At 32.5% G+C, this 15519-nt stretch overlaps 1 protein-coding gene across 1 annotated transcript; it reads right to left on the bottom strand.

The window, feature by feature from the left end:
- Positions 1–217: 217 nt before the first annotated feature.
- Positions 218–4149, bottom strand: LOC125072459. The gene is made up of 2 exons (XM_047683092.1): positions 4116–4149; positions 218–642 (listed from the first exon to the last, which is right to left on the bottom strand). Exons 1-2 carry the CDS (start codon positions 4147–4149, stop codon positions 218–220), a joined length of 459 nt encoding a protein of 152 aa, XP_047539048.1.
- Positions 4150–15519: the final 11370 nt, after the last annotated feature.

Here is a 15519-nt window from a genome sequence, read left to right on the forward strand (position 1 = left end):
GTTGAAATTATTTCACGTTTTGATATGAATCGTGCATCATAAAATCGTTAGGGTAAGCGTTTAAATTGTTCAACGTTATTAAAATAAAAATGTGTGTGTGTTTTCGGTTACATATAAATAAAAATTAAGAAACAATATACAATTTAATAACATATAATATATATAATACAAATGTTATACAAAAGTGTAAAAACTGAACACTTCATCTACTTCTGAATTATTCATCCGGTTCTCGATAAGATATAACATAGAGCTGCGTGCAATCATTAAACACCTTCGCCTTTTTGCACACATCGTGGTCCAAATTCATCCCGTTAATATTCTGTGCGCATGTCTCCCCAACATCAGATATCAAAATCCTCGGATCGTATCTGTGTATCGCTTGAACCCTCCTATAATAGTTGCGTATATTTATAACGCCATCATTTGTCATGATACCGAATTTCTTCAGCACACAATGGATGATACATGGTATGTCGTTTCTATCTATGTGTAGCGGGTATTTGTATAAATTCCGAGGGTACATTTCTGTGAGACATTCTTTAGTGATGACGTCACTCTTCTGGTCGTGAGCGTATTGAATCGATAGAGACGGTTCCGTGTCCAAGCTTTGAGAAAAGAACTTATGTTTGTAGCTATTCACTGATATTCCTACATACATAACAGCAAGGACGTATATAACTGGAATGGATAAAATTGAAAACGAAATTGTAGATATAATGTATGTACATATTTGAAATAATAAATTTAAAATAATTTACTTTGTAGGTAAGTTTAAATTTAAAAGAGCCGACTTGTAAATAAATTGAAATATAATAATAAATATGATAATACATAATAAAAAATATACAGTTAAGTATTTTTATCATAGTATCATTTCATCATGCAACTTACTAGTTGTAACAATGATTGAATGTGGTACTCCACATTCAATCATTGTTAAGACACGAGGAGGAAAGGTAAAGTAATACACCTAGTTTTCGACTTCGCAAAGTTAATACATCCTTACGGTACGGTATTCGCTTCTATAATAAAATTTCACAGTTAGTTTTAACTCGGCCTATAAAAATTTAAAGCTCATATCAACAAAGCACTTACAAATATGGCATATTGCTAAATAAAATATTAATGATAAAAAAGCGTGGACTTTGTATTTTTGTATGTCTGGGTCTGTATGTATGTCTGTCGTGATATATACAAATTAAAATTAGTACTATTGATACTATCCTCACATACTTTTATTAAAACGGTGGAAAAAAGGAACTAATGAGTTTCTTGCCGGTTCTTCTCGGTAGAATCTACTTTCCGAACCGGTGGTATCTTTACATTAATTAAACATTGTAGCATGAGGATTCTAAAGTGTTTTCATGAGCCTACATAAATAAAGAATATTTAGATTTTTTGTCTCCTTATTTTAAGAGGTCTGAGCCATTGCGGTTTTTTATTTACTTAATATAATTACATTAAAAATGTTTTCCAAAGTTTTTAATAACTATCGATTTAAAGTAAGCGCGTGTTTATGAGCAAAACTTTTTATATTACGAAAGTTTTAGGAGTGAAGTCGATATTAATTTTTCGTTGCTAGAAAACGGCGAGTGATTTACATTTAAAGGGAGTTAATTAAATAAGTTGCCTTTCGGTCAATTTTTATGTCCCCTTTATTCATTTACAAGCAGTGTTAAATGCAAACGCGTAAAATAAACGCGTCTAAGATTTCACGGAATATTCTAGATTGATTGTTATAGATCCAAGAACACGAATTTTATGCTTCTTTAATTTAAATTTAAAGCGAGTGAAACTGTGAAGCGTAGATATTTATTTCACAATAATAAAATACAATAAAACCTTCATAAAATATGCTTAATTATCTGGTTTAAGTTTTATGTATATTTGTTTAGTTTTTCAATTAACAAAAATAACCTTATCTCATCTTTTATGGGTTTGAGATAACATCACATGGAATATTCTAGATCGATTTTAATGTAACTCGGCGTACATACATACATACATAAGCAGCCCGTAAATGTCCCACTGCTGGGATAAAGGCCTCCTCTCCCTTTGAGGAGAAGGTTTGGAGCATATTCCACCACGCTGCTCCAATGCGGGTTGGCGGAATACATATGTGGCTGAATTTCGTTGAAATTATACACATGCAGGTTTCCTCACGATGTTTTCCTTCACCGCCGAGCACGAGATGAATTATAAACACAAATTAAGCACATGAAATTTCAGTGGTGCCTGCCTGGGTTTGAACCCGAAATCATCGGTTAAGATGCACGCGTTCTAACCACTGGGCCACTCGGCTAACTCGGCGTACTGAAACCCTTATTGTAGCGTGATTATGGTTGACTTGATAGACTTTAAGTTTGCAGCACATACTTATTTATATTATACTAAATGTGAATCGTGATATGGTAATTCGATAGTAGTTATTACACAATGTTTAACATTGTTTTGTTTTGTTAAAGATAGAGTTTTTTGATTGAATGATATGCTAATAATCTTTCTAATACAGAGTATAATAGGTATATTTAAAATAAGAAACATGTAGTAGATTAAAAATTTTCTAGAATATTATCAAAACTGTGATTCGATTGATACACGCTTCAACATTTGGACCTATACTTGTTTTTGTGTATTTTTTTTTAATATGTTTTTTATACATAAAAAAAATCTTTTAATTAACAGACAGGCCATATATATGGGCTATCTGATGTTAAGTGAATACGATAAGTTACAGATATGAACACAAAAATATATTCTGTTAAGTTTAAAAAAAAATATAAGGGAGTAAAACACTGGCTGTTTGTGTTTTATAAATTTCGCGCGGGTAATGCCGCAGGCTCAGCTAGTATATTCATATTGGTAAATAAATAAAATCAAATATACCAAATTGTTACTTACTTTCCATTATTCCTTACGATTTTAAACAATATCCAATATATTAATTAGAGTTTACCAGAATAAGACATTATTCCATTGGAATATTACATCACCGACTGAAAATCTAGCCATAAACCAAAAATATTGTTTCCAAAATCCCATGAGTTATGTTTTATATACTTGTTGGATTTTGCCAAACAATTGCCATTGTTCGAACTTTCGATAAGAATGAAAAACAATTGTGCACGCAGCTGGGTAGCAAATATCGCATCTAGTTATGAAATTTTTATTATAATTCATCTATGTATATTTATACAATACTAGCCACCCAGGTAGTAGGTAGCCTTCATTACATTACATTACATTAACAACCTGTAAATTTCCCACTGCTGGGCTAAGGCCTCCTCTCCCTCTGAGGAGAAGGTTTTGGAGCATATTCCACCACGCTGCTCCAATGCAGATTGGTGGAATACGCATGTGGCAGAATTTTATTGAAATTAGACACAAGCAGGTATCCTCACGTTGTTTTTTTTAAATTAAGAACATGAAAATTCAGTGGTGCTTGCCTGGGTTTGAATACAAAATCATCGGTTAAGATGCACGCGTTCTAACCACTGGGTAATCTCGGCTGTGGGGCAGCCCTCACGCGGATATAATAAGGGTCTATGTACCACTTTTATATTGAAGAAGAAACATAAAAAGAATAATACTTGTTTTTTCCGGATAGGAATGTTGAAAATCTCAGCTTTTTTCTGGTAATATATTCACGCTATACATATGGACCTTACTCTTAAATCATTTCGTTTATTAATAAAAACCAGACCGCGGGATACGGGATACAAACATCGTTGTAGTTAATTTTCACAGTCCGATAATTTTAGGTAAGTATAGACTATTTATACGGTTGAAATAACAAATTTTTATGGTTTTCGATTCCATAAGGGTAAAATGATGGTTTTATTTAATGAAAATTAACTATTTTGGTATTATATATGTAATACTAGTATTCGCTTCGCCCGCAAGGGTGAGTGGTTTTAGGTTTTAGCTATAAAAAAGTAGCCTATGTCCTTCCTTGGAATTCAAGTTTGCTTCATACAAAATTTCGTCAAATTCGGTTTATTAGTTTGGCAGTGAAAGAGCGACAGACAGACAGACAGAGTTACTTTCATTTATAATATTATAAGTAAAGATTTACATTTTTGTTCCATATATTACATAGGGTCAAGTTTCACTTACTAAAATAAGGACTAAATTTAAACTTAACATCAATTTACACTTTAGTCGACGTAGAAGCGATTGCTTAATTTCATTAAAAGTTCCGAAGTTAAATAGTATTTCCACGCTCTAGTATGTTTTAATTACTTTTATTCTGAAAATGCATAAGGAATTAATTGGAATGTGATTGATTTCACCAGAATTCGACATTGTGTGATATTTTTTTTATTCTATAAACAACATTATGTTTATGGATTACTTGCACACGCAACTCTAACGCTCCGACGGTTGGCTCATCTATGCGGGCCTCTAAGCTAAAGGGTTTCTGAGTATAGAGAACTACGCAGCGATGTTTATAGCGGGGGAAAGAGCACAGACGACGCTTTCTCTCCAATCTTCTTCTGCTTTATGGGTAAGAAGAGACACACTCCTCAAATCCCGCTCTTCCTTTTACTGCGATATGACACTTTCGCAGAAAGAAGTCAACTTAGCGTGTTACAAGATTGAGATAGGTGTTTTACTATATCAACATAATTATTATATATGTTAAAATATATTTTATAGTCAAATTCAAATTTCTTTATTCAATATTTTTATGTTTTGTATGTATTACAGTTACTTATTGATAGTCAAATAAAACACTACCACTGCTTCGGAAAAGAAAATATCCTGACCTGACCCGCGAAAGAAAATCAGTCATCGTTTTTTTTGGCAATTATATTATTTACATATTATATTGAATATGAATAGAAATAGCCAGGAGGAGATCGTTTCATTCCCAAGGTGGGCAATCAATCATAAACTCACAAATTGTATAATAATCTTTTGCATACAAGCTACACTTAACATTTTTTTTTAATTTGGTTTCAGAGGGATTGTGAATGCTGTCTGGGATCCTGTTGTAGAACCGTAAACATTGCCCCACAAAAGAGTTATTGACTGTATGCAGTCGAGTAACAGGAGTAAAAAGTTTGCGTTTGTTTCTTGTACCAATGCTATGAGTATCAAATTCACATCACATCACATTATCTCTACTTGTCGTATTTTTATGATGTTTATCAAAGTTTCTATTAAAAAAATATACCATAATAGTGTTTTATATATATTGTGATGCAATTGTAAGTATACTAAATTTATACATAACATCATCAGTTTTAACATAAAATGGTGAGTCATTAATAAACATGAAAAATAAAAAAGGACCTAAAATTGATCTACATGGAATGCCGTTTTTAGCAGAGACCCAGAGTATTTAGTAATTTGTAAAAGTGCTAGGCTTTTTATTAAAATACTAATTAAACTAGCAGGCTGCGACTGAAAGATTATATGTATATAATATATATACATATATAAATACACCAATGAGGGAAGATCTTGATGATTGATGCCAGTTCAACAACATAATTTGATGAGGAATTGATTTTAGCGTTAGAATTGTCGGAGCGGACGAACAGGAGACACATTTACATACCTCAATTGTAATTATACAAATACAATTACATAACTGTATCATAATGTCGGTTTTCTGAATATACCACTAAAGGAAAGCCTGTTGACTGTTGTTGTTGTTGGAATGAGATCATGGAACCAACAGCATTCCATGCCATATATGCTTATCAACAAAATGTTACCGATTCATAAATTCAAATTTTTGGTTAAAAACATTAGGCATATTATTCAATACAAAATTATATAGATTTGTATTCAACGGATATTTGACATTTTGTATTTGAAATGTTTGATAAGAGTTTCTTACCGGTTCTTCTCGGTAGAATCGACATTCGGAACCGGATAGATTTAAGTTTCATACAATTCTGTAAAATGACAATTCAATAGAGCGTATTAAATCCAACTTGAATAATGTACTTTTTGATTTGATTTAATCAAGACTAAATATTATAGTTCACGAATAAAAGATTGAACATCATTTATTGAACATGTTTAATCACTCAACAATTGTTGTAAAGCGTATAATACAATTCTTTTTAAACGACACCATATATCGCATGTTGTTGTAATTGTTGTTGTTGTTCTTTGTGTTGTTGATCGACGTTCATGTTGTATATAGCAAGAAGAAACGTTAAGTATACACATAGTTAAAATGAATATTATATTGTTTTTAATCATTTGTTTTAAATCTTTTTTTCTTGTTTAATTATTTTTATCAGTAGTATCTTGATTATCTGAAAAGAAAAATATAAATAATTTATAGTTTAAAATAATAGTTGCTTTTTTGGTTTTTGTAGGTTGATTTTTTTTCTGAAGTGCCCTTAGTTTTCTTACTTAATAAATGTTTAGAGCTAAAATCAAAGTAACCGCAAATTACGATCATGGAAGTAATATACCTACGACATTGTCTTAATTAGGCATACACTTTAAGGCTTTAATCTTTACGAGTAATATACTAATTAAGTTCTTATAGAATAACTGCTGGGACGTACACACACTTGGATTTGCCTTATAAGATTTCGGGTTTATGAGATTTTTTTTATTAAAGTTGGTGTTTTTTATTAAGTATGCTTGACACTATCATATCATCATTTATAGTAAGTATGGTAAGTAGGTACCACTCTCTCACCATAATATATTTTACCGTCTAATAATAATACTTAGTATCGTCCAGAACAACTATGACCTAAAGTTAAGCATTTATAAATAATTTAAATATTATAATATTTTCTTTGTATACAATGTGGCTGTGATGACAACGCAATTAATGAGATCCCTAATATTAAATGGCGTATTAAGACCAAACAAATCATTTTTTTTTTTACTAATTTACAAGATCCATCCAATATTATCGGAGATATTGTTACTTAAATACTAGCGGATCAAAAACTTACGGCAAAAATAGGTCAAGCGTTGCCGTTCCGAACTATTAATTTAAAAAAATATTAATCTAGAGTAATGACGGCTGAAGTCAGAAGGGACTGCGCCGGGAGCGGGTGAGCGGGTACATCCAGCGTTCGCGCTGCCGATTGTACAGGTTATTGAACGAAATTTGCTAATGGTTTTTTGCTTTGTTTCAATTTCCGTGCGAAATATTTTGTTGGATATTTTCACTTTTTTATTAATAGTCTCATTAAATTATTCACCTGACCTGATTATATATATATATATATATATATATTTGGCCAAAAATATAATACACCATAATCATACATATGTATTCGCTTAATCGATACATTAATTATCCTTATTGTTTCGGATGGTAAGAAAGCGAATGAGCAATTTTCTACGGAAACTATAAGGGACTTAAGCTTAATCGCTTATAACTCCTGCGCTTCCAATTTTAGACCTAAATCGTTTTATCCCGTGTGCCCTTAATTATAGAGGCTCACAATTGGCTTTAGAGTGACCTTAATTCCGAAATAGAATGAAGCAATGTTATTTGACGGTCGAATACGTAATCATCGATATTATTTATCACGACAACAACGTAAGTAATATGTATGTATTTATATTTTATGTGATTACATTTTGGTCTGTATGCGCCCGAAAAGTTGCTTTCCAAAAAACAAAAAACTTTTCCTTTGTATGTTTGTCCTTAAATATGTGGACGCAAAAGTCGGTGGAGTTAAGAAATGAATAAAAATACACCTGAATTCTCATTGATCGTTTTTTTCTACGCAGCAAACATTTTACAATCATATTTACGTTTTACATATTACCTATTTCAAAAAATAGTACTAAAAGTGCAGCGAACGACTCAATTCGAAATTGCAATTAATGGAACAAAAAACAAAAAAAAATTCCGACTCACGATCTCTCTAATGAAGAATTAATTTCGAATAAAATGTAACTCGGTTCGAATGAGCACTTAATCAATTTAACTTGCACAACTGGAGAGAAGATTTTAATTAATTATTAATGCAGTGCCGTTAGGGTGAATTATAATAATTTATCTGTAATAAAATTCAATAAAGACGAAGTGAAATTTTGGGGATAAATAGAATTCTTACTAATTTTAGTATGTTATTGCTTATAGGTTATAAATGTATGTTTAGGGTATAATTTATATAAAACACTGTATATTATTTTTTCAAATTTCAAATTATAATGAAGGAAGAGATAAATCAGTGATTAACTATCTGCTAAGTGGTGGTGATTATGTCCTCTTCACCGGCTTCGATCACGGCCAATCCCAAGGGAGGCCCCAATAACTTTATATCACAATTTGAGTCCAGGACCTCGGAGATTTTAGTTGTAATGTAAACCATTTATATTTTTTTTTATCCAGTAGCTCTTTTTTTCATTCAGCTAAATCATTACTCAAAAAGAGGATCATGAGATATCTCATATATCTACCTACCAAGCTAAAAAACGATAACAATTCTTCCATCACGAATACGCTTGGTAAAGTTGCATACTGATTTCAAAAATGCAATTTGCTCCGTCAAATTTAAATTAAAAGTTGAACGTACTAAGAAAACACGTTGAAAAGAACGAATTTTTTTAATAAAGGATTCCAAATATTTAGTGGTAAAAGTGACGATGAAGATAATAATTTTTGGTGACTCCTATGAAAACACAAAAAATTGTGATCATTTTCCGCTTTTATACACGCAATACATGCTACAAAAATACTAAATCCTTTTCTTTATTCAGTCAGATAATAAAAGGTAAAAGGAACGCAGCCCTGATCTACCGTTTTTATATTTTCACCTATACAGCAGAGGTGACGTGTGATCCTAAACTAACAAGAGATAAACCTGTTTGCTGAGCCGTCGTGTATCAAGTAGATTGGCTCTGACTTGCCGCTCCAATAACGTTAACCTGTGTAATGTTGCCAAAGATCGGGAATTGAGACAATATATTGAAATTGACGAAATCGATACGTGACTACGTACGGATACAACGGGTTATTTCTATTTGTTTAAACTTAACTAAAGTTTCTTTGAATTTAATCTTTATTACATTCGGATAGATAATCTTATTTTGTTTTTAAATGCTTAGTAGCAAACTGGATAAGCTTAAAAAACATCGATGCTGTAAGTCCCGATTCTGTGTCCGATTTTCAATTCTACACGATTTATTTTATAGTGGCATACGGCTTGGAATATACGTAAATCTTGAGGTGAATTTGATCTTCTATTCAAATCAATTTCACTTGGTGGTAGGGCTTTGTGCAAGCCCGTCTGGGTAGGTACCACCCACTCATCAGATATTCTACCGCCAAATAACAGTACACTGTTGTGTTCCGGTTAGAAAGGTGAGTGAGTCAGTGTAATCACAGGCACAAGGGACATAACATTTTAGTTCCCAAGGTTGGTGGCGCATAGGTGATGTAAGGAATGGTTAATATTTCTTACAGCGCCTTTGTCTATGGGCCGTGGTGACCACTTAGCATCAGGTGGCCCATATGCTCGTCCGCCAACCTATGCCATAAAAAAAAATACCTTATCTAAGAAGACTCTTGGGAGCACTTTTGAATAGTCATTTTATATGATTAAACATTTAAACTTTTTTTTTATTTCTATTGAATTAAGAATATAGAATGACTATGGACCCGTCCCGGGTCGCACGGGTGCAATGCTCATACTAAACATACTACAGAATGTCTTACAACGTTCACAGATTTTCAGTTATTAGAAAATACAAACCGCCTTGGCGCTTGCGCATTAAATCTGTAATATCTTCGAAAATATTCATTTAACTTACATGCTGTCATTTAGAGGTACTTATTTGATAAGGACTAATGGTGTATTGCTTAAAATTGCTTCGAAGATAAGCCATTATTTCTCGTAAAAAGTAAAGGATAAAAAATGGTTATTGCGGGTTATATTAAGAGCTGGACATATACTATATATTTGAAGATATTTTTAAGGTGTATAATACTGTAGTACTTTATTTTGATCTATCTCGTATGGTTCAGACAGAGTTTGCAATGTAAGCGCATAAAATGTGTTTATTTACGACATAACTTCAGAAACCTCTAAAAATATCAGTGTTTCTCTACTATATTGTGCATGTATTGTACATATAAACTTTTTGTTGAATCAATCTATTTATTAATAAAAATCCGTTGTGTAATTTTAAAGATCTAAGCATACATAGGGTCAGACAGCGGTGCAGACCCGATCCGCCGAAGAAGACCGGGGAGGAGGAAACAACGCTACGCGCACCTTCTCCCCCCGCCTCAATAGGCGCCACAGGAGCTAGGAGGGTTCTCAGTAGTTCCCGGGAATCCCCCCTAGGAATTGGAGGCCCGCATAGGTGGGCCGACCGTCAGGGCGTCACGGTAGTATGCGAAAGCGATCCCGTGGCGCCAACCGATGAGACGGAGAGGGTACCGCTGGTTTTTTAGTGGGTATTCCGGTGTGCCGCTAACATCTTGGGCACCGGCGAGTCCCACATACCCCCCCACTTCCACGTGGGGGAAACGCGTAACGCGTTTTTACAGCGAAAAAAAAAAAAAAAAAAAAAGGGTCAGACAGCGGTAAGCGACTTTGTTTTATACTATGTAATGATAATGATGAAGAGAGGAAATGGACGTATGGATACTATTTTATCTTTTGTGCATTTGACAAGTCTGCATTGAGTCGCGAATTATTAATTATTAGATGAAAACCCGGCTTCACTCGGTTAAAATAAATAGAACTAAACAAATACGGTTTATCGTTTACTTTTCATATATCATATAACGGTTTCATAAAAGTTGTGATTATCAAACATCTATATGACATCACACGTAAACATGGCCGCCCGTTGAACTGTCATGTCATTGAATTTAATATCGAAATATCTCAAGTATACGAATTTTACGGATACATTATATTGTCGACTAAAAAAATCGAATAAAAACTCTTATTTTTTAACGATCTATAAATGTGGATAATCTGAGATGTTTATAATTATGATCGATATAAGAAAAATTATACTTACAGTATGTCTTGATCACACAATGTCTCAATCCATTCTAGAATGATATTAAAACGCGAATCTCCGGCATATTCGATTATTGCATCTTAAATTCTATTTAAAATCTATTTCTGAGCGCGTTATAATTAGGTTTCGTTCGGACGACTTTTTAATTTCCTTTTCCAACTGACGTTCTACAGACAGACGTCGAGTCAGAGGAGTGGAACGTGAGTGTATTTTAAATGTCACTTCACTACAACATTTGTGAATTCTATTTATTTTAGATGAGGTGCTTAACACGCGACTTTACTTAGATACATTTTATAGAATTTCAAGGTCATTGACTCAATATTATTCGCCTTTATATATGAGCCGTGATGGCTTAAGAGCTGCGATGGTCAAGTTATCCAGTGTTGCAAGTCAGGATGATGTAAGGAAGCTAACGATAAGTCGTACATTCTGATCTGTTCATCATTTAAAAGTTATATTGGAATAAAGATATTCACATACATATATACATTTATCGAAAAACTGTGATTAACTGATGATTCTAAGTTCAAGCACATGGCATGAACCACTAGAGCAACGTGCTTAATTTGTATTTTTAATACATCTCGTGAGTGGCGTTAAAGAAAACATCGTTAGGAAACATGTGGGGGTTGATAGGATTTGCTAAGGTGGCTCTCATTTAAAATTTAAACGGATATATTTTCTTTTATTATCTTTTATTATATCTTGAAACCAAAAAAAAAAATAGTTAGCTTGTGTAATTATTATGAGCCACGTGAAATGGTCACAATGATAACAAACAAAAGCATTGAAAACGTTCTTCGTCAAAATGTAAACACACCGACAAACCTAAATTACAGCTTTATAGTTATAGGTAATTGTGATTTCCGGTATTCGATGTAAATTATTAAAGCGTAAATCATTAATGTTATCTCTTATAATATTATAGATAAACATCCAAACCACATGTAAGTAGGACAGTAGATAGATTATCTGGTTCATACAAGCACGCGAACACTTCCTAAATTAAAATAATAATTAGTATATTTGCGAGAAGGTTCCTAAATTTGGTGGTATGATACATGTATTATATATATACGTTTCTACGTTTATACGTTTCTATATAAACTACTTCATAATAAAATTGATTGCTCAAGCTTACTCTCTAAATTAAATTTCAGGGTGCCTTACAGATATCCTCGAAAACCTATTACGCTGTTAGTACCACCTCTCTGCAGAACTGTTTTTGCTCAAAACTCAATACTACCACGTTTGTGTAAACTATACAATGGGCTTAGTGATTTGCTCGATATCAGTACGGACTCACCTAAGACTTTCCGTAAAGTTATTACAGAAAGAATGTTACAATAGCATATAAATGTAAATATGTAAACTTATAGTACTTTGTAATGTGGTTTTTGTTATTTCTGTTCTTCACTTTTCTTTTTTTTTTTTTTTCTCCTTTCAATGTCGAAATATTGTTACTTAATGTTAATCAAGCACTTTAATATTTAATTATATAATTGTAATCGGAGCAAGAACGCTATGCATGCAGTTTTTGCTTTTGAATGGGTGTACATAATGTATCTTATTTTGTACATGATTTCATTGGTGTGTAATTTATGTAACATCCGCTAGCAAAACATAATAAATAAATAAAAAAAAAATTATAGGAAATAATTACATTCAACTATAGACACATACATATATCTACATACATACATACATACATACATACGTACATCCATACATGCGACCGCACACGCGTGTGCGTACACGCATACGCACACATACATATAATCTAAAATATTAAAGACTTTATAGATAGTATAATAATTATTGTTTGGTTTTAATTCTATGTTTCTGTTAATATATATTGTATTTGTGCAGTATTGTTTTATTGATATTATTTTAATATTGTAATTCTATATGTCTTTATCAGTTTAACTTAACTCAATCAAATTGTAGAATAAATTTTTGTAACGATTTTAATTACAGCTCACTAATTATATTATATCATAATTTGTTTATAATTATTACAATTTAGATTTTTTATTTTTTTATGTGATAAGTGGCAAACGGGCAGGAGGCTTACCTGATAGAAGGTGACTACCACCGCCCATGGACATCTGCAACTCAGGGGCTTGCAGGTGCGTTGCCGGCCTTTGAGAAAGAGCGAATCTCTTTTCTTGGAGGTTCCCATCTCGTATCGGTTCGGGAAAACCGCCGGCGAACGCTGGCTCCACGGAGTGGTTATGCGAGGCAGATGATGTTTTAAAAACCGCGCTGTTGTGGATTTTCGGAGATCTAGGTGGTGCGGGATAGATAGATTAAAAATAAATATTAAATTAAGTAACCAAGTCTTGCGCGGTAAAATGACACCCTACATCGAAACTATGAGGATTTATTAATTGTGATAATAATTACTTGATATCAGTAAAATGTTTTTAATTTTTGATTTATTTTGAACTTTCCCAACTGTATCTAGTTTTGTTATTTGTCTATATTATTGAATTTTGATGAATTGGTATATGAAAACAGAGTAAAGATCCGTCAGTGTGTATTCGAATGCTATTTCCGTCGAGCTAAAATGGTATTTATTTCCCTTTAAAAATATATTTCAAAGTTAACTTTGAATAAAAACATTGAAGCCATGTACCACGAAAAACGATAAGTCGTGGTTACAAAGGATGTATAAAATGTTTTTCGTTATTTATTTTAGTTCTGTTCAGAATCAGAATTAAAAAAAAATAAAATAAACCTAGAACTTCTTTTCAGCTGAACGAAAAGGGGTTACTTTTATTTAAGTTTTGTTAATCAAGCGCGCTTTTAAAATTCGTATTTATTCGTATTCGTAAACATAGAAGCGTACTGCTTTACTTATTGATTGACAAATTAAAAACTACCACCTCCTTGGAAAAAAACATACCCTGACTAGAAGCCAAATACCAAAATGTCATCAGACTGGGCTGAGTTCGCCCATTGCGGGCCTTAAAAATAGTGAGAGATTTTTTTTCAATTGACATATTCCATTTAAAACAATGCTAATATAAATTATATGTAAGTACACACATAAACTAAAAAAAAAGTTTTGATATTATTTCCGTACTTAACATTTTTTAATTTTAAAATAACCAAAGCTGTGTTTAATGTATTCAAAATAGCTCTCTCTACCTTTAACTTTGGAATCGCGAGGTCGCTTGAACTTTAACCGCGAAGACCCTTTAAGGGTATGTGCGGTGGCCCATGTGGCCGACGCCTTACACCACCTCTGACCTTGACCTCATAAGACTAGGTGAAAGAATGTGTAATTGTTTACAATATAACAAAGAAATAGTCAGGGAGCGATCGTAATTTCCACGGCTATTTAATGGACGACTGCAAAAAGACAAATTACTGACAAAATACAACAATTAAATACAAGACTGCGTTCAGTTAATTTTGCTCACTGCAATACTTCTTTGCATACCAATGAGTCGACCCAGGCGGTTGAATTATTTTTAGAACCTTTTTTGTATTCTTAACAGAAAATAATGAGTTTACCTACAAATAAAATATAAGAAATATTGTAACGTATATTATATTCCAACCTGAAACAAAAGACAAATAAACAATATTTGTTCGAATTGACCTTGGTTGAGAGCTTGAATATTCTATGATATTCATTATGAATTTGCAAATAATAGTTTTGAATATCTACATAACTGTTATCGGAAATTTGGAAGACAAATAAAGAATAAATAAATAGTTAAGTGAACTAATAAAACATTTATTAATTAAGAACAGTTTGTAGAGAACAATATAGGTGAGCTATAAGCGAATCCCAGGGAATACGTAAAGCTAAGCTATGTTTATTCTTCGATTGGAATAGGCTATAGTTTGTCCATTACTATTATAGTCCATTTGGTCCATTATGTATAAGTTAAATTGGTGTAAGGAATATAATTATTATTGAGAACAAAATATATAGTCTTACATTATTTTATTTTCTAAGGATTCAACTAAAAATGGTTTTTACATACTTACCACTATTCCAAAGGTCAGGATGTGGACAGTACGTATTTGTATCTATTTTGTTAACCACCATATTCTAGAAACAGGTTATAGTCACATTTATTGATTTGTCTTACAAAATTAACTTAAGTTATATCCCGGTCGATCGACACTGGTTCCCTGCGAACGAGGGTCTAATGTGGGATGTTCTGTTGACACAGTGGCTCCATCTCATATAAGGGAAACAGTTATAAGTGCCGGAGTCACTGCGGAAATAGTTGAAGTGAACAAACGATGAAAATATCCGTCTCGTCCGTTCGTCTATTTAAATGTGTTCGCAAGAAAACAACGCTTATATTGATATAATATTTTTCTATTATCAAGCAAGTGAAGGTGACTGGCATGGACATACCCACTTATACCTGACAACCGAGTAGTTTGTCCAGTCAAAGAATAGGCAACCCAATGGCTGCACATTCTATACGTTTGATACTTTAAGTCAGGATAAAAAAAAAACTGATTATTTTTATGTTGCAACATATAATAAAAATCATTTAT

This window comes from Vanessa atalanta, chromosome 21, assembly GCF_905147765.1.
Source record: "Vanessa atalanta chromosome 21, ilVanAtal1.2, whole genome shotgun sequence".
NCBI lineage: Eukaryota > Metazoa > Arthropoda > Insecta > Lepidoptera > Nymphalidae > Vanessa > Vanessa atalanta.